Source organism: Aythya marila (genome assembly GCF_965140915.1).
Source record: "Aythya marila genome assembly, chromosome: 1".
NCBI lineage: Eukaryota > Metazoa > Chordata > Aves > Anseriformes > Anatidae > Aythya > Aythya marila.
The window spans coordinates 162,344,626-162,365,917 of NC_139042.1; the positions used below are offsets into that span (position 1 = coordinate 162,344,626).

The following is a 21,292-nucleotide window of genomic DNA, read 5'->3' on the forward strand; positions in this document are numbered from 1 at the left end:
CAGAATTAAATATTGGTGCATTTGGAAAGAAACGTGAGATGTGTGACCTGAGTATTGTAAAAACTTCCTACACAGAGCAAGTGAGAATACATACTCATTCAGTGTATTCTGTTGTTAAACTAGAAAACAATAGAAACCCAAAGTGTCCTGCTGTACCAACTTGCTTTGTGTATATGGAAAAAAAGTGCCTAAATTGTGCTTGAAGCGCTTGAAAAACATTATTGGTAATTCATCACTGCTCAGCATGATGGGTTTGCTCCTTCAGAAAATCCCAAATGTGGTTATATGTGTATCACTACAGCCCACTGTGGAATGTCACATTTTTAAAAGGCAAGTGGATGACCCTCTATGCTAGAACTGAGTATGGCAATGAAGGCCTTCAGCCTCTATTACACAAACAGCAGCTGGCAAAAGTGGGACAGTGGTGAGTTGTCCTTTAGGCTGCAGAGAGTTCAAAACTGACTTTTCAGTAATATCATTGTAATAATGTCAGGCTTTGGTGTAAAAACTAATTCTTTAACAACACAGAAGTAACCTGCGAACTATAGAGAAATTCATAGTGTCTCAAACTATCGCATAAAAGGAGGAGAGAAGGAGGTGGTTTAGGAGAAAAGGCAGACACTAAGGTTTCCAAGTAAGGCTTCACTCAAGGTGGGAAAGGTGAAGCAATTCCATTGCTCTTGGAGTCAGTGCTGATCAGGATTTCTTTTTCTTTTTTTTTTTTTTTACACTAAAAATGTCAGTAACATAAATAACCTGATCTCCTTCCTCCTTCTCCAAGCATACTTATACTTCCACAAAATAAAAAGAGAAGTATTGTCCAACATAAGAGGCTTCATCTGAGGGTGTTTTTTTTTTTTTTTCCTGGTGACCTGTAAACACACTCTTCTACTGGCCAAGTTCCCTGGTTGTACTACATCTCCAAGGAATTCTGCTGTGCTGCTCAGTTGTTGCAGTGCATCACAGGACATACTCGAGAGTAGAACTTCATTGAGAGATGATGATAAAACCCCAGAGAAGCATTCCCTAGTTAAAAAGCAAACAACAAACCAACAACAAACAACAATGTTAAAAAAAAAAAAAAAAAAAAAGCAATAAAACTACCCACCACTCTTTACTTTTGAAAAAGTTTGAAGTTTTCCTTGGGTAGAAATGGGACATATGTATGAGAACCCTGAGCAAAAAAATACAACGTTAAGGCATTTTTATTCCCTCTTAATCTGAAAAGAATTATTCTTGGTAGGTGTGAACATCAGTGCCCAATGTAAATATATAAATATCTTGATATTTGTTTATCGAGTAAATATTTACATTGTATCAGAGCATCTGTTTGCTAAATACTTCTTTTCTTTTGAAACCATAATCAGATCGACAATACATAAAGGACAGAGAGTCCGTGGAAAGGCTTCAAGAACCCCTGCTGGATATTCTGCAGAAGTTCTGCAAACTTCACCACCCAGACAACCCTCAACACTTTGCATGTCTTCTGGGCCGCCTCACAGAATTACGGACATTTAACCACCATCACGCAGAGATGCTGATGTCATGGAGAGTGAATGATCACAAATTCACGCCTCTTCTCTGTGAGATCTGGGATGTGCAGTGATAGATATTGTTTATTTTATTTTAGGGTAAATATATTATTAAAGGACCACAAAACATTTATTTTCATAGAAAAATACGCCACAATACATTAAATTCTCTTTATTGCATTTTTATAGAAACATGCCATGGTTCATAAAAGTCATTTTGTTCATTAGACACAGAACACCATGTAGCTATGAGATTTTTGTATAAATTGTAACTTTCTCTGTATTTATATTCTCTCATCAGGAAGAATTCACCATCTCCTTGGAGGAGTCCCATTAATTCCTTCTGCAATTACGCTGATTGCAGTTGCAGTTCCTCTTGAAAAACGGGGCAATGCATGTTTCCATTTGTATTTTTTTTTCATTGCAGCATCTTTGCGCTTGGCCTCCATTACAGTACAGAGTAGATACTTTCTGCAATAAACCAGCCGACTTGATTAACGCTGTAGCCATTTGCTGTCTAACCATGGCGCGTGTTCGCGTAAGGAAGCATAAGCCCTGATTTCTGCTAGGCGGTGAGGAACGGTGGAGGAAAGCCACACATGCGAGAAAAAACCTTTTTGTGCCATGGATGTGTAACTCCATTTGCATTGTTACTTCGCAGTAAAAGTTATACACCTGTATGCTTTGTGCGAGCGCGGCACGGGTCGTTTTGCTTTCCACCGCCCTTTATAACGGCGCCACCCACGAATGTATTGCGAAGCAGCGCTCCTATAAACACAATTTCCTTTTCCCTTGACGTCTCAGTTGGCTCAATGTTATTCTCAGCATCGCTTGTTTCTTGCCTGGCCACACAAGGGGGGAAGCACACCGGGACACCAAACACCAGGACATCAAGCACAACACCACAAAATGGCGGGGGGGCACCCACACCCCCCTCCACACACACACACACACACACCCACGGCCCCACCCCTCACGGCCCCGCCCCTACTAGCTCCGCCTACCTCCCATCCAGACCCCGCCCCTCGGGCGCTGATTGGCTCTTTCGAACGGAGCAGCCGGCGCGGGGCGGGGCGGGGCGGGGGAGCGGAGCGCGGTGCTGCGGAGGCTGCCGGCGGGTCCCGGTGAGTCCCGGAGGGTCCCCGGGCGGGGGGCGGTGATGGGGGGCGGCCGCCACGCGTGGCCAAGTGCTGCCGGGGGTCGGGGGCAGCTGTGGCCCTGGGTGCCCGGGGCTGCGCTGCTGCGCTGCTGCGCTTGTGGGAAGCGAACGCTGGGTGTGTGTCAGGGATGCTGCGTGTCGCCTTTGGCGTGGTGTCACGTAAAGGCACGGGGAAAGCGCAGGGAAGTGTTTAGGAGCCACAAGGCACGGCTTGGTCACTTATCACGTGTATCGTTCGTAGCGATAAATGCACGCGTGGGTCTTTGGGAGTGATGCAGGGTTTCCTACTGAAGTCCCAGGGTTTCCCTCCTGACATCAGGCAGCCAGCAGGGTGCTCGCTGGGCATGGAGCGATGCTCCCCTGCGATGCTCCCCTGCGTGTGGCTGCTGTGGAAAAGGGAGGGAGGGAGGGAGGGTGAGCAGTGAGCTTGTTTCCATCGCCCTGCTCAGCCAACCTGACTCGCGGCAAGCGGGTGGTGGGATGGAAGCAGACTGGATGCTCTTGTGGTGGAGGAGCTGGCTGCACATCTGCAGAGGTGGCAGCCGTGGTGATGAAACCCTTGTTCCTGAGCTCAGGTGGGTTTCCTGAGCCCCGTGGGCTCTTCCCCCTTTGCAAGAAGAGAGTGGGTGCACGCTGTGTCTGCCCTCGTTGAGGGGTGCGGAAAGGCAGCCCCCAGGGAGCGCCGTCAACGTGCCCTGATGGAAGAAGAGGGCTGCCACCTCCGAGCCATTCGACGTGGGCTGACCTGTCTGGTTCCTTCTTCGTGCCTCTGAGGCCTCCCCAGGGAAGCAGAGCTCCTGCTGACTCAGCCGTGTGGCAAAAGGGCTCTGTAATTGCTGTAGTGACAGAGCAGCGCACCGAGGATGTCTCCTGTTGGGCTAACCTCTCATCTTCTGCGTGTTGGGATATGTGTGCAAAAAAAATCTTGGATATCCTGGGGGTATCTTTCAACAGATCCTGATTTGACAGCTTCTTTCATTTCAGAGTGTTTAAAAATGTGGGTTTCGGCAGGTGCTGTCAAGACAAATCCACGGTTTCTAGCTGCTCTGGGTTAGTCTGTTGTGACTACCTTGGGATGTTGATGGAATAGAAGATGATGCGTGATATATCCCAAACAAAGGGTGAAGATGTAAAACTACCTACCCAAGGTTTTTTTTTTAATGAGTCTGTGAATCCCTTCGGGTTCCACGTAAGCTAGATCAACGGCTGCTTCATCTGTGTTTTACATAGCTGCAGAGTTGTGGATTTTTTTTGTTTCCTTGTAATCTGCGCCATCTAATAAAATAGGATTTGGATGTGGCTCATCTTCTGCTAAAGAGCAGCTTGTAATTAGTGTAGCATGTCTTGCTGGTTGGGCCCCATCTGTAAAACCTGATACAAGTGATACTAAGCAGGCTATCTTGGGTAGTATCTAAGAGCATGTGCTTAGCATCCTGAGGTATTGCCGTGAAGTGCTTTAGTATTAGGCTTTGGTGCTGTTGCTTGGGGGCAAAGTGGTGGGCAAGCAGGTCGTGTGGTCATGTGAAGCTGTCTAGGGTGTCCGTTCCCCCTTTCCTGAGAAATTCCTGTACCTATGCCCTGTGTCCGTCAATACATTTTTTTTTTTCACCTCTTTTTTCTAATGTTGATCCATAGCTCCACTCCTTTACTTGAGGCTTGGCAGTCAGGCAGCTGAAGGCAGCTCCTGCCTTCCCAATATATAATTTGGGGCTGACCAGCCAGCTCACAGTAAATCAGCGTTGCAGTATCGGCCCTGCCATCAGGTACTACTAAGCAGTGTTTTTCCTCTCCTCCCATCCCTTGGAGCCTGTTGGCAGCAGAAGGGCCAGAGGAGATGAGGTGTTTTCTGGGAGTGGTGCTGGTGGTCAGGAATTTCTACATTTTCCAAGCTTGGAGCTGTTGGCCCCTGGATGGGAAGAGCCTGCTTCCCCAGTTTAAAGGGGTGCTTCTAGGCACCTTAGAGGTACCAGGTGACCTGGAAATGGGAATGGCATGGCCAGATATGGCCAAATGACACAGTATGTTTTCTTTCTGGGGCCTTCTCTTTCACAGCTGTGACACCTGCACAGTAAATGCTTGTTGAATGAAGGTGAGTTGAAAAAGCTGACGTGCATAGAAACTGATACAGTTTTAGCTGGAGCTGTCTGAATTCGGCATCAAATACTTGCTTCGTCAGTTGCGTACAACTTTTTGATGCAGGGAACCCTACTGGTTTTGGAAGAAATCATATTTGATTATGACTACCTATTCCTGCAATGTTTTCCTTGCCATGACATATTCTGCACCTTTGCATGTTGGCTGCTTGAAGATGGGAGATTTCTGGGTCATCTCATCCCTGTTGGTGCTGAGGCTGTGTTGATCAGCACTCCTTGCAGTCTGAGAACAGGACTGTTTGGGGTTCTGAGAATGGTTAACACTTAAGCTAAATTAAGCTTTCAACTCAAAATCCACTCAGGATAGTCTGTCTCACTGGAGTTTTGTTTTCTTCGTTAAATGCGATTCAGTTGCCCCAATAATAAGCAAAGCCATCTGACTTTCTAAAGAGCCCTGAGGCATACGGGCTTACAAAATAACTTGTTTTAGAAGAACAGGCCCTTGAAGTTCAAGTGCCACAACTTTCCTCAATCTCCATATTTTTTTAAGACTGGATTTTTGTTAAGCATTCTACAAAACTGCAGATGCTGAACATTCTTGTGATAGCTGTTGTGTGAATATTTTGCTTTGTTCGTGTTTTGAGCACTCCCTGTGAATTAGGCTGCCTTTTGTTCTCCTCTTGGCAGTTAGCATGCTAGAGCTCTTGTTAGCCTATGTGGAGCTCCTTATTTTAATGAGACCAACTTCTCTACTGGCTCTTCTGCTGTTGTTTTATTTATTTTTTTAATCAATGGAGGCTCTTATTGCAACTCTCTTGGGACAATAGCTTTCTTATGCTAAAGGAAAATGTATTCCCCTGGACAGAGCTGTGGGAAGCATAACTTGCTCATTAGTAATGCTTGGTATATACCCTGTCCTTCTCTTGTTCATTCATAGAAGGAAAAATAACATCAAGGGGAGGATGTCTTTCTTTTTGTTGTTGTTTTTAGTTCCCTAGAAATAAAAGTAAAGGAGAGGGAAAGATACCACTGAGTATCTTTGAGTCCTGATACAAGGAAGTGCCTGTAGTCCAAAGACAAAGCAGTTGCTCAGTTGCCTATCGTAGAGGTAAGTTGTTTGAAATTTCTGATATGTGTGGTCTGATATACGTGATGCATGAGGCTCAAGGTAGTGCGAGGGGAAAACCAGCAGCACCTCTCTTCTTTCTAGTAAGGAGGAAGGGGGGATTTTTACGAGCATTAGGTCCTCTGTGTTGGGTCTCATGTCTTACCAAGGCTATGTTGTGTAGCAGATGGAGAAGGTGAGAAGTATGCTGTCTGCGTATAACGCTTAAGTATTTGAGGCAGGAGAGCAGAGTGAGTAATTTTTAAAGGAAACTACGTGAGTTACAACTGCTGCAGTCTGTTTTTCAGCCTAAGCTGAATTTTTACTGCAACTGTTAAGTAATGTAGCAAGAAAATTGTTTTTAACTGGCTTAAAGACTTGCTTGGGTGCATTTGTAGGTAATGCTCTCCACAACCACTTTGGAGAATTATGCTGAGGAAATGCCTTCCAGTATGTGCCTATACAGCTAACCTGGTAATGCTGCACATCTCTAAACCTGGAGCCTATACCGAGAGATTTCCAGATCCCCAGTCCAGCTCACAGCTTTTGCTGGGTTTTTCTATTATTGAAAACATTGCTGGAAAATACTGTGTTGGTTGCAGGGGAGAGAGTGTTGACCAGATTGCCTCTACACCTTTCCTTAAGGATTTCTTTGCAAGGGTATTGTCCTGATAACCCTATTGTTGCAATAAGTTGCAACATGCTGTTGAAAACTTAGATTTCCAGGCAGCTACCATAAGTCTAAGTGAAAATCCATACAGAAACTAATAAAAACATTGTTTTCTCTCATGTATCTATGCAAGAAGAAATCTTATTCTTCCAAATGTTTTTCTTCTTTTAAGATTCTTCATAATCTTTGAACTAATTAAAGTAAATTCAGGATGTATATGTGTGTCTGAGTGCATGTACAAGATATACTTCTGATAGGTTAGAAGGAGAGAGTAAATGCCAGAACTATTAAGTCAAGAATGGTTTGAGTATTAATATTTCTCTTTGGCAAAGTAAATGCCTTACAGCCCTTTAAAACAATGCAACTCTTTGAGTATTATTTATGCACACGAAGTTCGTTGCTACTTTGTGCTGTAATAATTACTACTTTATTCAAGGGCAGAGAGCTGAAATAGCCTGAACACTGGATCAAAACCTTAACTGCCAAGATACTTCCTTCTTTCCTTCCTCCATTCCTGATTAGACATGCTATTATTTTGCCTGGTGAATTTTTATTGGGATCTGCCAGAAAGCAGGAATGACTGTATTAAAAATTCTCTTCTCTTTCCCCAGGGGGAGAAGCTAATGTAAATGCAGGTGACCATGCAGAATGCCGTTCAGGTAAATGCCTTTTGCAATGTTCATGTTCTGTATAATACTTGTTTACGCAAACTCTTCTACCCTGAAGCAGATGAAATGCTAGAAACCCTGGAGTAATCTCCGGACTTTAAACCAAAAAAAAAAAAAAAAAAAAAAGTATTCCCTTTTTACAAATGGACTAGTGTGGCAAGATGGTTAACCTAGTGTTGTAATCAAGTACGTGATACTTTCTTTTCCTAAGTACTATTGCCTAAAAAGGTTTTGAAGTTAAAAGATGAGATTATTTAAAAGCTTTCTTGATAATTATGAGGTGTTTTTTAAAACCCTACATTTTAGTTAATTGCTTAAAAATATTTTGGACACACATACTTCCTGAACTAAAGAAAAGTAGCCAAGAATATGGGAAGGACTCTTTCTCTTCGTGAATTCTGTACGTGACATTTCTGTGTGGTCCTTTTCTTGAAATGAGAAGGTACCTGTCAGTCTGAAAATACTCACTCCTTAGGAGAAATGCTAAGTAAGGATTTATGTTCAAGTGTGTGTGTTCTTATATAGGAATGTTTCCTCTTTTAACATCAACACTTTTCTGATGCATTCGTATTTAAATCATTACAGTTTGATCAGATAAATCATTAGTTTGCAGTAAGTTTTATGTTAAACTACAGACAGTATTACTTAATAACTGCTGAAGAGGGAAAAAAAAAACAGCACAAATGTTATGCATGTTTTTTTTTATTTCATATGCAGTAAAGTATGTCTTTGTAAAGCCAAAGAATATTTGTTTATAGCCTCATAAAGGTAACTGTGAAGCCAAGAGGATGAATGTAGTGGTGCTTTTAATACAGGAGTTACTAATGAGAGCTGCAGCATTCTGGATTACTGTTGTGTTGGTTTGGTGTGTCTGTCTGAAGGGAAATTAAAACTTACTCTTTGAATAATAGGTATTTAGCATAATTCAGAACTGAGATTTCATCATCTGACTGCAAATATTACAACTCATTGTCCTAAGCTTACTGAAATCTCCCACAGGTGTGGTTTGGAGATGACCTTCCCTTAAGTCCCCGAAGTCCTCTGACTCCCAGACATGGCCCAGGCTTGGCAGATGTGTGCCTGTATGACCAGTGGATATCTGTGCGGCATGAAGCAACTTTGGTGCCTATGCAAGAAGATCTGTCAATCTGGCTGTCTGGCTTGCTGGGTGAGGTTAAAAATAAATCACTGTCCAATAAATTTCAAAGCACATTCCAATATTCAGCTGAACACTTGACACTTAATATCCATTATGCTATTAAGGCTTGGTGCATTTGAACCTGAATGGTTAGGAGAATTGCATTAAAATGCATGTTCTGGTTTCAGATTTTATTAGCTTCCAACTATTAAAGGCAAGATGATTAATCCTTCTAATTTATATTTCTGAATCTTGCTAGTCTAATTAAGTGACTATTTGATTTTAGTTTACTTAGATATTTCTACTAATTTTCAGTCTGTTAATTTGCTTTTTTTATATGGGGGGATAGCTGTACCATACAGATGGGCAGGAGGAACAAGTCTTTCTTTAAAAATAACATTTCAGAAATTCCTTTGTAAATGCGTTAATTATTTTATTACTTCAGTGGCAATTTCTTTGTGGTCTGGTGTGTAGATGGGAAGAACTATTCAAGTTTGTCAACCTGTGTTAAATGAGCCTAAGCAATAATAGTGCTTAGTGTTGATCACCAGACATCTCTTCCTTTGTGGACCCTAATTTAAGGGAAGTCTTTAACACTCAAACACTGTTTGAGTTGCCTGTAAGCTTGTATGAAAATTCTTTATCTTCTGTGGAGTAACTCCAATGTTGGCCTTCTTTTTTAGGAATAGAAGTCACAGCAGAACAACTGCTAGAAGAACTTGATAATGGAGTACTACTCTGCCAATTGGTTGGTGTTCTTCAAAACAAAATTAAAAAATGTTGTACCTCAAATAACTTAAGGGTGAGTTATTTTTTTTTTAATTCATATATAAGCTCTTTAATTTAAGAAGTAGTAAAAGGAAAGCAGATGAGATTTCCCAACATGGTGTTCTGTATGCTGTGTATCCAGAGACTAAGAGCAGCATGGCTTTATAGATGGATAAACTAGTTTTATGCAATAAATAACAGTCACTTTTTTTTTTTTTAATTGAATCCTAAGGTTCTTACTAGGTTTTTAGTTGGATTTCAGGAGAAGTCTTGCCAGAGGAACATCCAGTCTAAGACTGGACTCTGCTTGCTCCTTTGGTAACAGCAGTGTGCGTTGGTAACAAGATGCCCATTGACGTTTGGTGGTATGTTTTATTCCAGAATCTCATGGGTAAATTCTGTATAAGTTAGCCATGAAAGTGGCCAAACTGAGATGTACTTGGAAATGGGCTTGAGTGTTTTTGTTAGGAACCAAGGCTTAGCTGAAATGTCACTCGCAAGCAACTTGCAATCTATGATTCTGTATTTATAAAATGAAAAATAGTGCTCTGTCACTTCGGAGTATAATACCATGTACATGCACAGTGCATGTTCAAAGTACAGGTACTCAGTATAGTTACAACATTGCTTGGATTTGTCAAACAGTAGATCACCAGGTAGTGTTCCTTGATAGATAGCATTTCCACTGGTGAGGGGGAACCATTCTTATCCAAACCGTTTTTTTTTTGGTGTGTGTGTTTAGATTTTAGTGTTTTATCTATATGAGGGCATTAGTCCTTATTTTTACAAATGTCAAGTCTTAAACAGTGGATATTTACCAGTAAGCAATATGATGACCAATGCTAGAATTATTATTAATGGGAAGGGGACAAGACAGCAGTCTTAGGATGTCAAATGGTATTTATACAAGAGCCGTATGAGTGCTGCGAATCCTTAGTTGCCTTTTTTTTAAGGAGGGCAAGATGCCTAACTACTATACCAATGTCCAATACAAATAAACTGTCCCTTGCTGATTGAACTGATTTCCTCTGCTTTCTAGACTGGGCTTTAAAATGCTCCAATTGGGCAGCTGAGTGCTGTCAAGTTTTGTGCTTTAAGTCAGGGAGTTTAGTTTGCTTGGGGTTCTCTCTGTGCTCAGTCTACTGGTGTGAACAGAGCCTGGGAGGAGGGAGGAAATCGTCTAGACCTGTGAAAGCACCAGTAAGATTTATACCCTGAGAAATGGGGAAACCAACTGCACAGGCAGTTTTGGAAGAGGTTGCAGAGCTATGGTTTGTTCATTTAGTTACTGTTAGCATAGATAAGCCTTCTACATTAGAGTAGCTTTTTTAACAGAATACATGGTGTCTTTCCTGAAACCCAAATAATTATCAGCCACTGTTTCTGTGCTCTGAATTTAGGGCTTATTTTACTTTGAAAAATATGCTTTGAAATTTATTGGTAATGTTGATGTGTCCAATGTACTTTGTTTTCTTCCCTTGTCAGAATTTTCCAATGAGAAAAGTCCCATGTAAGAAGGATGCTCCATCAGGATCTTTTTTTGCCAGAGATAATACAGCCAACTTTCTTAACTGGTGTAGGGCCATTGGAGTTGATGAAACTTACCTCTTTGAATCTGAAGGTTTAGGTAAACTTACCTTTTTGTAAGACTTGTTTTGATCTGTATGTGGATAGCTATCTGGTCCGGGAGAACTGTTGCATATAGTCTTGTGAAGTCTGTATAATCTTTGTCATGACTGGATTTGTCTGGTGCAAGCTATTAATGATTTTATTTATTTTAAGGCAGTGTTTATGTAAAACCCTTGAAAGATCAGTTCAGTAACTGCTTTAACATGTATGATGCTTTTCCAGCCTTCTAAAAGTGCCTTATAGGAAGAAGAGGGGAGTGAGAGCTGGGCAGCAAACTCTCATGTTTTCCTTCAGTAAAAAGGCCAACTGAGAAAAGAGGAGTTGTGGTGTCCCTTCCCCTCCCCTCTCCCTATGCTTTCCCTGTGCTGGAAGATCACAGGGCCATGGAGTCAACCCACAATAAGATCCTTTATTTGGTATTAGAGCTCGTTCTTATTGCAGAAAGTACTCAGAATAATGCATTCATGACTGCTAAATTTGGTAACTACATCAGGGCGTTGGGCCTGAAGTGACAACAGTCTGTTGGTAATTAACATTTACTTCAGGACCTACTTGACATAACTCTAAGCTGTTTTTATTTTCCTGTCTAACAAGATAGTTATAAAAATAAATATTACCAACTATGTGTATGCCTGCTCCAGCACACAGCCTGTCACTTGTAACAGCTACTAGACAGATACTTACAGATGGAATAAAATTTTTTGACTGCTAATTAGGAGAATGTGCTTCCATTGTATGGCAAATAATAGTTGGTAGAAGAGCATTTCATTATGTCAATGAAAAGGAATTAATATAAACTTTTATTTGGTGAGAAAACTACTTTTTTTTTTTTTTTTTTTTTAAAAGGCAAAATATCTTCTCAACCAACAGCAAAAAATCTGCAAAAAGTCTTGTTTTTCAGTAATCAAATGTATGTGTCATAATATTTACTAGACTTTCTTGAAGTCTTTGTATCATTTAATGCTATTTGAGTGGGAGGTGCTGCTTTGACTAACTGCTTTTCTTTTAAGTTCTTGCTAGTTGGACTACCTATGTCTTCTCTGCTGCATCACTCATTTTTAAAGCGGTTGAGAAAACGTCCTTATTTGCATCTGTCTAATTCTCATTTAACTAGGGAGTGTTTCTTTTTCAGAGCCATGAAATACAGATGAGTAGGAGAACTGGACTATAAGAAAATTTAGTTCTAGCGTTCTGTGTGTTTTTTTTTTTTCTTTCTTTTAATTTCAGCTTATGTGAATTTCATTGCTTAAACATCTTAGTTCCTTTACTGGATGGGTTACTAAAACCTGTTTAGCCTCCCTGAGATAAGCAGACAGGATTTCCTAATGCTGTGGGTTTTGCTCATAGCCAAGAAGTGTTTTGAAGTCTGATTGTAACTCATGACACAAACTTGCTTTGTGGCATAAATATCGTCTGTGAGCCTTTTTGGCAGTTGAAATGAGCAGACTTGCAGCCTCCTTGATGACACATTCTTTCCATTGATGTTGTCCATCAAACTCTCAAGCCATTCTTTATGAATGAAACAGGGGAAAGGCAACTTGATAGTTCTCCTTTCCTGTCAGATACATGTAGCAGCAACTCCTGAAAAGTAGAGATGGCCATGGAGGAAACAAATCACTCCTGAGATACCAGGGCAAGTAGCTATCATGGGATGCCTCTGCCATCAAGTCCAATATCTTGTTTTCTGCTGAGTGTTTTTTGTTTGTTTGTTTGTTTACACCATTTCTTAGAGCGGACAGAACCATTTAGAGAAAAGAAGATGAAATGACCTCCAGTACTTTTTGGATTATTTTTAGGTCAACTTTCAACTTTCCGTTGTAGATTTACCCTTCATAATCAGATCTTTTAATAATTAGACTAACAAATGTAAGCAAGAACATCTGACTTCATTCTCTTTAGGAAACATTTCAGACGTATTTAAAGTGAAGTAATTTTAAATATCAAATTGAACATCCAAAATATATTAATTTCATCTGTAAATAAAGAGCAGGATCATTAAGTTTCTCTTCAGAGTGAATTTTCAATTTCTACTGAATATTGTTACTGCACAGCATGAAAAAAGTCAGACTTATTTATATAAATGGTACACTATATAAAATTCTATATACAGTTTTTCCTATTTCTTATATTTGATATGGTGGGGAAAGAACAATGTCCATTTGTATTGATGGGAGTTGAATGACCTTTCTTTGGTTTCTGAGTTATTAGACAGCATTCCTAGTTGGCTAAGAAAGTACGGGGCTGCCTTGTTTTCTAGAGCATTCAAACAACTTCTTATGGACTACTTAGAAAATGTTGACAGCATCTCAGTTTTGAGGCTTAAGTGGAGGCAGGGGAGGAAGTAATTACTTGTGTGAGATTTAAAACTATTTTCTTTCTGTCCTTTTTCTCTTTTTCCTGTTTGTACACCTAAAGATGGAAGTTGCAAGAAACCAAAAGTAAATCAGACATTGATTTCCTTCTGCCTTTTCCATTCTGTAGTGTGGTAGTAAAAATAATTGAATCTTTTCATTCCAAAGTTGTCAAGAAAACCCTGAACGGCTGCCATGGTCATCTACGTACCATTTGGCTATCACTCTACCCTTCCATCTTTCTTCAGCTTCATGATTCACACAGATTCATGATTCAATATTCAGTAGCTCATGATTTAGTGGGCCTACACAGTCAAGTGCATGAAACTGTTAGAGCTGTTCTGAAATGCAGGGTGTGCAGAGCAGCTCATACAGCCCTGGAAAAGCAAAGCCTAGTGCAAAACTCTGCTAATAAACATACCTGAGCTTGTGTTGCTGCTTTGCTGTGATCAAGTATGAGTGTTTGCTCTTAAACCAAAGGCATCCTCACCCCTTACAGAGGGTTTGGCCCTCTTCCTCAGAGCACAGACTCACCAGAATTCCAAATTCTGAAGAAAACCTTTGAGTGGATAAAGTGGGGGCTGATAAAAAAGGGAGAATGAAAGGAGCGTGTAGTATGAGGTTGGGCTCTACAGGGGAGCTGCCACTGGCAGAATGGTATCTTCTAGTGCAACTGAGTGAATCTGCCATGTGGACAGATCCTGAATTTTTAAAGCAATAAGAAAAAAAAAAAGATGCGTTGCTGAAATGGTGTGACAATCACCTTGACTATTCTTTCACAGTCAGTGATTTAAACCACTAAGGCTGACTGGCTGTGCATCCACTGGTCAGCTATACCTCTTGCGTTGAGTTCTCCTGTGGTTGTTCACCTATAGAGCGTGTGGCGCGTATCTTTGTATGCACATATATTAACAGACAATATATTTTCTTATTTTTTAGCGTTTTATGCTCTTTATCTATAAGACTGCTACAATGTATATAATGATAGGGAAAGAAAAGTTCTTCAGCTGTCTTGCTTTCCAGTTCATGTCTAAAAGGAACAGCAAAGAAACCCCTACAGCGCATTTCTCTTAGGAGATAAAGAAGAATGTAATTTCAGGAGTGCCAGGATGAATTTAGACACTTTATGGACAAGAAAATTAGAGTTGAAAAGCATTTTAGTGCTTTATCCATGATACAGTACACCTCAGATTGGCTCAGTGAACTAACATAGCATGCCTCTAGGTAGAATTACGACTGAATTGTAATCTTCTAATCTTTATTTTCTGTACCTAATTGCAGAGGCCTTCCCACAGTAAATTCCCTTTTATTTTTAATTCCATTTTAGTTTTGCACAAGGATCCAAGACAAGTGTATCTTTGTTTGTTGGAAATTGGACGCATTGTATCTAGGTATGTGATCCATACATCCTCTTAACTAGAAACTGAAGTATATATTCTGTTAAGCAAAAGCTAAGGCAATTCTTGGTCATTAAGTGCAATGCACTAGATGTTAATTATGTGCAGAAAGTAATGAGTAGTATTTCTAGGACTACTGTGCAATATGAATATTTTTCTTAAATATTTATTTCATTCTTTTCATGGAGAGGTGTTGATCCATTTATTTTATATAGCTTTTTTATGTAGGTTTATTTTATATAGGTTTTTATAGCTGTGTTTAAGTGCTGCCATCAGCTGATAGGTATGTGTACATCATGGAAGAATTATGTGAACAGTAAATACTCTCATACTCTCAAGGTCTTTTTTTTTTTTTTTTTTTTTTTTTTTTTTTTTTAAGCTTTTTGGTAGCTTTATGTAAGCCTTAAATATGAATCAACTCTATTATTCACTAAATTTAGAATGTGGTTTTTTTTTGTTTGTTTGTTTGTTTTTTTTCTTGCACAGAGCAGGAAGTTTTAAGATAGTTTGTTTAAATTGGTTGTGATCTAAGTTGTGCAGGTTTGGCAGTATTGTTATTGCCTTCCCTGGTAGCTCTAGGACCACCTTTGAGAGGACTTCCACCAGAAACTTGGAGCTGCTTCTTTGGGTTATCAAAACAATTATTCCTCTGAATAGTAGTTCTGAGTAGCTAGACTAAGAGGGAGCAGATTTTTTTCTTGCTTGTCATCACTTTTTAATGTTTTCTTTAGATTATTAATTAAACTTTCTGCTTAATTTTGTTGAGGTATGGAGTTGAACCTCCTGTGCTAGTAAAACTGGAGAAGGAAATTGAGCTAGAAGAAACATTGCTAATGACCTCTGGACCAGAATCACCTGTTAGCACAGCAAAGTCATGTTGTCACCATGGGGAACTACATGAGGCAGTAAGTACTTACTTATTGTGAAAAGGTCTCTTTAAATCAAACTCTTAGCCTAGTACTCGTGTGATCTGGCTCAGTAATCATAGACTTAGTTTTTCATCTAATATACGTGAGCCTTAAATAGAAAACTGAATGCAACTCTTTTAAACAATTGTTTTGTTTTGCTTTGTTTTGGAGGTAGTGCCTCAGTGCATATAACTTACTTTGATTCTCCCTTTCTTTCACTGCTGCTTTGAGTAAAGGAATTCTCATTCAGTTGTTGTGCATTACTATTCTATGACTGTATATGAACTTCATCAAATGTTCGAGTAGGCTTTGAAATGCTTCAACAAACACTTTAAATAAAACTTTTCCCCTTTCCCTGCCTCCTCTAACTCTGGACTTTTTTGGGGACTGCCTTTCTCCTTTCATCAGTCATTTGGTTCTTGGGTGTTACATAGAAGATTAACTTATCAAATTCTTCTAAAAAGTGAGGGAGAATGCTGAAGGGCCTCTGGGCAAGGTGTAGCAATGGATTTGGTTCTGTTGAACACCAGTTTACTCACAGGAGAGATCCAGGCACTTGTATTTCACTTTCTTGAGACCATAACCATGTCTTCAAAAGGGTATGGTTGGAATTTAATGTTACTATGAACAAATCTTTAAAAGGAAAAAAAAATCCTTTAAAAGGAAAATAGAAATATGTTTAAATTAAAGAAATCATAAAAATTGGATTTGGACAACTACAAAATATTTCTATGCATGTACTCTTTATTTCTTTTAATCTTCTCCGTTTTGAAGCTTTATGTGGTTGAGATCCTCTAGTGAGTGAAGAGAATTCTAATGTTTTCTTAGATTTTGGGGTGATAATATTTAATACAACAAGAGGTACAGATTATTTCATCTATTAAACCTGCATTTGTCAAAATACTAACAGATTTCAATTTTAATAACTAGGTTAAACATATAGCAGAAGATCCTCCTTGTAGTTGTTCCCATCGATTTTCAATTGAATACTTATCTGAAGGACGTTATAGACTGGGAGATAAAATACTTTTCATACGAGTAAGTGGTTTCTCAGTACTACAATTTATATTCTAAATGGGTAAAAAATATTTTAAACTTAAATATGCTCTTTTTTTTTTTGGTATTGTTTTAAAATTACAGAATGATTTAGGTTGGGGTTCCACATGATCCAATCCCCTATTCAAACCAGGTCTAGCTAACTAGGTCTTATAACCATTGACTTTGCAGTTACAACTACACTAAATTAAGCAAGTTAATGCTTTTTGGAGTTTCAAAAATTTCAGTAACAACTTGCAGTGTAAATAAGGATAATGCAATAGAATATCCCGAGAAAAGTGCTTGTTTAAAATCCGGAAACTTGGATCTATAATTTGCAGCTAGGTGAGCATTCTCTTCAGGAGAGATTAGAATTTGTGGGGTTAAAAAGGTATGAGGACACTGATAATTTGAACAAAACTTGTATCCAAAACTCTGTGTACTGATGGAATGGTTGAAATGCATTCTTGTATATATGTTTTCATTGCTTCCTTTCGTTATGTGTCAAGAGAAACTGGTAGAAGAATTAGGAAACAAACTTTATTTACTACATAATTTCTTAAAATCTTTCCCTGTAAGAAAGGAGGTCCTATTTTTGGTTGATTTTAATAAATTATAATGTATGAAGAAGACTTAGAGCTGCATAAAACAAGATTTCTCCTGTTCTTCTCCTGTTCCAACATCTCTTCTTCCATTTTCAGATGCTACACGGCAAGCATGTGATGGTACGTGTTGGTGGAGGCTGGGACACTCTTCAAGGTTTTCTGCTTAAATATGATCCCTGCCGAGTGCTTCAATTTGCAACTCTGGAGCAGAAAATCCTGGCGTTTCAGAAAGGTGTCACCAGTGACAGTGTTCCCAGCTCGTCAGCCAGAATTCAGGAACCTCCTGTCATGAACCCAATGTCAGCTGTCAATATGTTTCAAAAGCAACCATCAAAACCCCCTACTCCTGTTCCAGCAGTAAAGGCTGTTCATGGGACAACTATGAAGAAAGCTTTATCTAAACGTCCTCAGTCCCCTGCCCTGGCATCACCAAAAGTGCCAGTGCACCCATCCTCTACTGCCAAGTTGTTGTCAGCCAGGCCCAAACTACATGGGTCTTCAGCAGTGGACTCACCTTTAAAACCATTAATGGGCACCTCAAAGAAACTGGAGTCTCCTGCATGTAACTCACCAGCTCCTGTTCCTTCACAGCCTGCAAGCAAAACCTTTTCATCTGCAGGATCAAGAACAGCTCTCGTTCACTCTGAAATGTTACGCAAACGTATTCGCTCCCCTGATGCTCCAAAGGTGAGATTTGCCCTGGCCCAAGGCTCCCCAGCACCAGGGACACACTCTGTTGTCTCAACCTCTAAAAAACAGTTGTCTCAGTTGCCTTCAACAGTTGAAACGATGGCTTCAAAACAGAAGCGTGTCCCTTCTAAATGCAAACCTGTACCTGTCACTAAAACCAAAATGAATTCTGTTGCTCCAAGGTCAGCCCGGCCACCTATTACAAATCTACATGCTGTTGCCAAATTCTCGCATTCTCAGCAGCTCCTTGCAAAACCTCCTCCTGAAAATACTCCTCAGGCTTCAGGAACTGGGTCTAAGAAACCTCAGAAAGCTCCACAAACAGCTTCTGTCCTGGCAAGGAACCTGAAGACTGCTTCAGTCCTAAAGCACTCAGCTTCTGCACCTTCCCTGGCAGTTAGTAAAGTGTCAAAGTCACCACCTACACTTGTATCTACAAGCAAAAATGTACCAGCAGCTGCCAATGAGAAACCAGCCACAGAGTGTCTACAGACCCAAGATACCAGTAAAACCCCTGAGATTGTATCCACTTCATCCAAACCTCCTGAACGCACTCCCCTATCTGTTGTACGGCTTCCTCAAACTTCAGCCAAAGTGGCAGTGACCAAAAACCCAGCACAGCCTTCCACAAAAAGTCATCCTTCAACAAGAAACTTGCAAGTGAATGGAAGCTTGGTGCCAGCAGCCAAGAAACCTCTCTCTAAAGGAAAATCAGCAACAGCATGTAACAAAGGAGCACCTAGTGTATCAAAAGGTCCTCTTCTGAAGAGCAGACAAGATGATCACTATTTTGTTATGACAGGGAGCAAAAAACCCAGAAAGTAATCTTATTTGTTACCTTCTGGGCAGATCCTAGTATTGTTCAAATGGGCCTCTTGTATCTGCTATGCTGAAGGGAAAAGCAGGTTAAATAACACTACATGTGCCATGTCAAACATTAGGCATAATGTAAATTATGCAGCAAAATGTACAGTAAGAACTGTATTTATTTTGCGGTTTAAAAACTTCTACTTAGGTATATTTAGAGGTGAGCTTGCTTGCACTGTGGAATAGAGAATATCCCTGTTTGCTGCTAGCCTGACCTGCTGTGGGGAAAGGCAGGAGAGGAAGGGAAGCTGGAGCTGCTGCTGCTCACTTTCAAGGGAGTGAAGCCTGTTCAAGAAATCTCTATCTAGGGTACAGCCTGAGCAATTCTGCTTTTTCAGGCACGTTTGTGTCAAGGCCTGTGATAAGCAATAGAGCTGTGCACATGCTATTACATTTCTAATACCTCAAAACTTGTTTTTTTTGGGTAATTTGTACTGTTGTAAGTTCAGCAGTATTCCAGAACGCAAATTTGTGTGACCTGCATGTATTAGAGAAATAAATCTCCTAGTTCTCTTCAGTTTAACAGCTGCAGATTTCACTGTTCATTGTGCCCCTATATTCTTTAACGTGGCTTCAGCTTACTTGGATGTGGAGCCTTCTTGGCTTAGGTTAAGTTGGACATGGAAAGTCATGTCCTTAATCATACTCTTTTGTTGTGCCTTAGTGATACTGCTTCTAAAAGCTGGGGGAGACAATTTTGCTTAGTATATGTTCAGATGTGACTACAGGTAAGCTCAGTTTTCCTAGAAAGCTCTTGCTGTGTGGGCAGAAATGTTACACGAGTTGCTAAACGGGTGCTTTCCCCTTGGATGGACCCCAGAGCAACTCTTGTCATGGCGACACTGGGCCATGAGTCCTGACCTGCACAGGCAGAGCCTCGCTGCTCTGCAGGAGTGGCCTTTATCTGTAAAACTGAATTATTAAATACTTCTCAGTGCTAGAGGCCAATTTTGTGGGCAGTCTTAGTCTGCAGTGGCCTTTGTTGTTTTGTTTATGGAGATCTTATTACTGGCTCTCCTGTATTACCTTTTGGGAGATGAAGAGTAGTTTTTCCAAAGAGCTAATGAGGGCCTACATTTGCCTTTTGACATCTGAAAGTGCTAGAAAACTGAGCACTGTTTATACTCAGCTCCTGAAGGCTCTTAGTGGGTTAAAAATCTCTGGTGCTCAACCCTTAATCCTTAACAGAAATGAGTTTCATGGTAGATGAATAAAACTACTGTCTCTGGGAGTAGCATTGTTTGAGATATTTCAGGTTTAATGAACCTATGAATGCCAAGGAACCCTCAGGTTCTGTGAGGAGACACTGCTGACTTCCACAAACTTACTTCTCTCCATTCCCAAGATGTTTACTTACGAGGAGGTGCACAGAAATCACAGCTTCTGATGCTTTTTTTTTTTTTTTTTTTTTTTTTTGGGCAAGAATACAATAAGCAAGCATCATAAACTAATGAGTTTTCATATGTAGTGGCAAAGTTATTGAGCTACCTTTCTGAGCACCTTGTTAGCTTTGTTTATTTATGATTTTATTTATGCATCTCTACTGTACAATACTGCTCACAACCTGCTGGGAGTAAACAGTAAATAACAATATGCAAACTGTAGGAGGAAAAATCAATTTTAATACTGTGTACACAAGTCCCACAATCTTACATACAAAGTTGTATATTTGGGGACAGCCTTATCACATATTTATTTTATAAATGCACTGGCCAAAGTCACTACTGCAAATGTTAAGGTTAGTATTGACCGGAGGGGAGTGTTTTCATGTTTTATAAAATTGACAGTTTCCCACTCTGAAAGCATTTTGCAGTAGATGACTTGCATGTGATTTTGGGCTTCCAAGTAGGGAGCTATGATGCAATATCTCATGCAGATTAATAGTGAAATTCTTGGGGTTTCTTTCTTTACTGAGTCTGGTTGGGGTGGAGTTCACTGTCGTCACAGCAGCCTATATGGTGCTGCATTTTGATTTGTGGCTGAAATGGTGCTGACAGCATGGCGGGCGTTGAGCAGTTGTTGAGTCCTGCTTGCACAGGGTCAGGGCTTTTTCTTTTCCCCACTCTGTCCCTCTCAGCAAGTGGGCTGGAAGTGGGTGAATGGCTGGGAGGGGAACATGACTGGGACAGTTAACTTGAACTGACCAAAGGGATGTTCTGTGCTACATAACATCATGCTCAGTAATAAAAACTGTAGGTAGAGGAAGAACGTGGCAGGGGGGATTGTTTGGAGACTGGCTGGGTATTAGTCTGCCTTTGGAAGGTGGTGAGTAATTGCCATTGCATCTCTTTTTTTTTTTTTGTGTGTGTATGTGTGTGTGTTGTTTCTTCCCTCTCCCCTCACCCCCTCCTTCCTTCATTTATTAAACTGTCTTTGTCTCAACCCATGAGTTTTCTTGCTTTTGCTGTCCCAGAGGGGAATTGTCCTAGAGAATATCCCATTCTCTGCTGTCCCAGAGGGGAGTGATTGAATGGTTGTGTGGGTGCTTCGCTACTGGCTGGGGTCAACCCTCAACACTTTTTGAACTGTTTACAGGTTTCTTAGTAGTACTTGAAACACTGAGACTTTTAGATCTCAGCATCTAGACTTTTTTAATAATGACTTCATGAGAAAAATGGATGGCTTCATCTTTGTGATCTGTTAATCTCATGTAATAGACCACATTTTATGGTTCAAA

The 21,292-nt window shown here is 40.2% G+C and overlaps 2 protein-coding genes across 5 annotated transcripts in view; both read left to right on the forward strand.

Moving 5' to 3' along the window:
* The window catches only part of NR1H4 (nuclear receptor subfamily 1 group H member 4), a 41,106-nt gene extending 38,793 nt beyond the window's left edge, over window positions 1-2,313 (forward strand). For all 4 annotated transcript variants that reach the window (XM_082784470.1, XM_082784469.1, XM_082784471.1 and 1 more), the window contains one exon: window positions 1,368-2,313. In XM_082784470.1, coding sequence (XP_082640596.1) covers window positions 1,368-1,606 — 239 coding nt within the window. In that variant the 3' untranslated portion in view covers window positions 1,607-2,313. The remainder of the gene's footprint in view (window positions 1-1,367) is intronic.
* A 322-nt stretch (window positions 2,314-2,635) lies between these two features.
* On the forward strand, window positions 2,636-20,010 carry GAS2L3 (growth arrest specific 2 like 3). The gene is made up of 9 exons (XM_082775890.1): window positions 2,636-2,656; window positions 7,171-7,218; window positions 8,227-8,395; window positions 9,049-9,167; window positions 10,619-10,760; window positions 14,441-14,504; window positions 15,277-15,415; window positions 16,349-16,456; window positions 17,155-20,010. Exons 2-9 carry the CDS (start codon window positions 7,189-7,191, stop codon window positions 18,571-18,573), a joined length of 2,190 nt encoding a protein of 729 aa, XP_082632016.1. The 5' UTR covers window positions 2,636-2,656; window positions 7,171-7,188; the 3' UTR covers window positions 18,574-20,010.
* The last annotated feature ends 1,282 nt before the right edge of the window (window positions 20,011-21,292 follow it).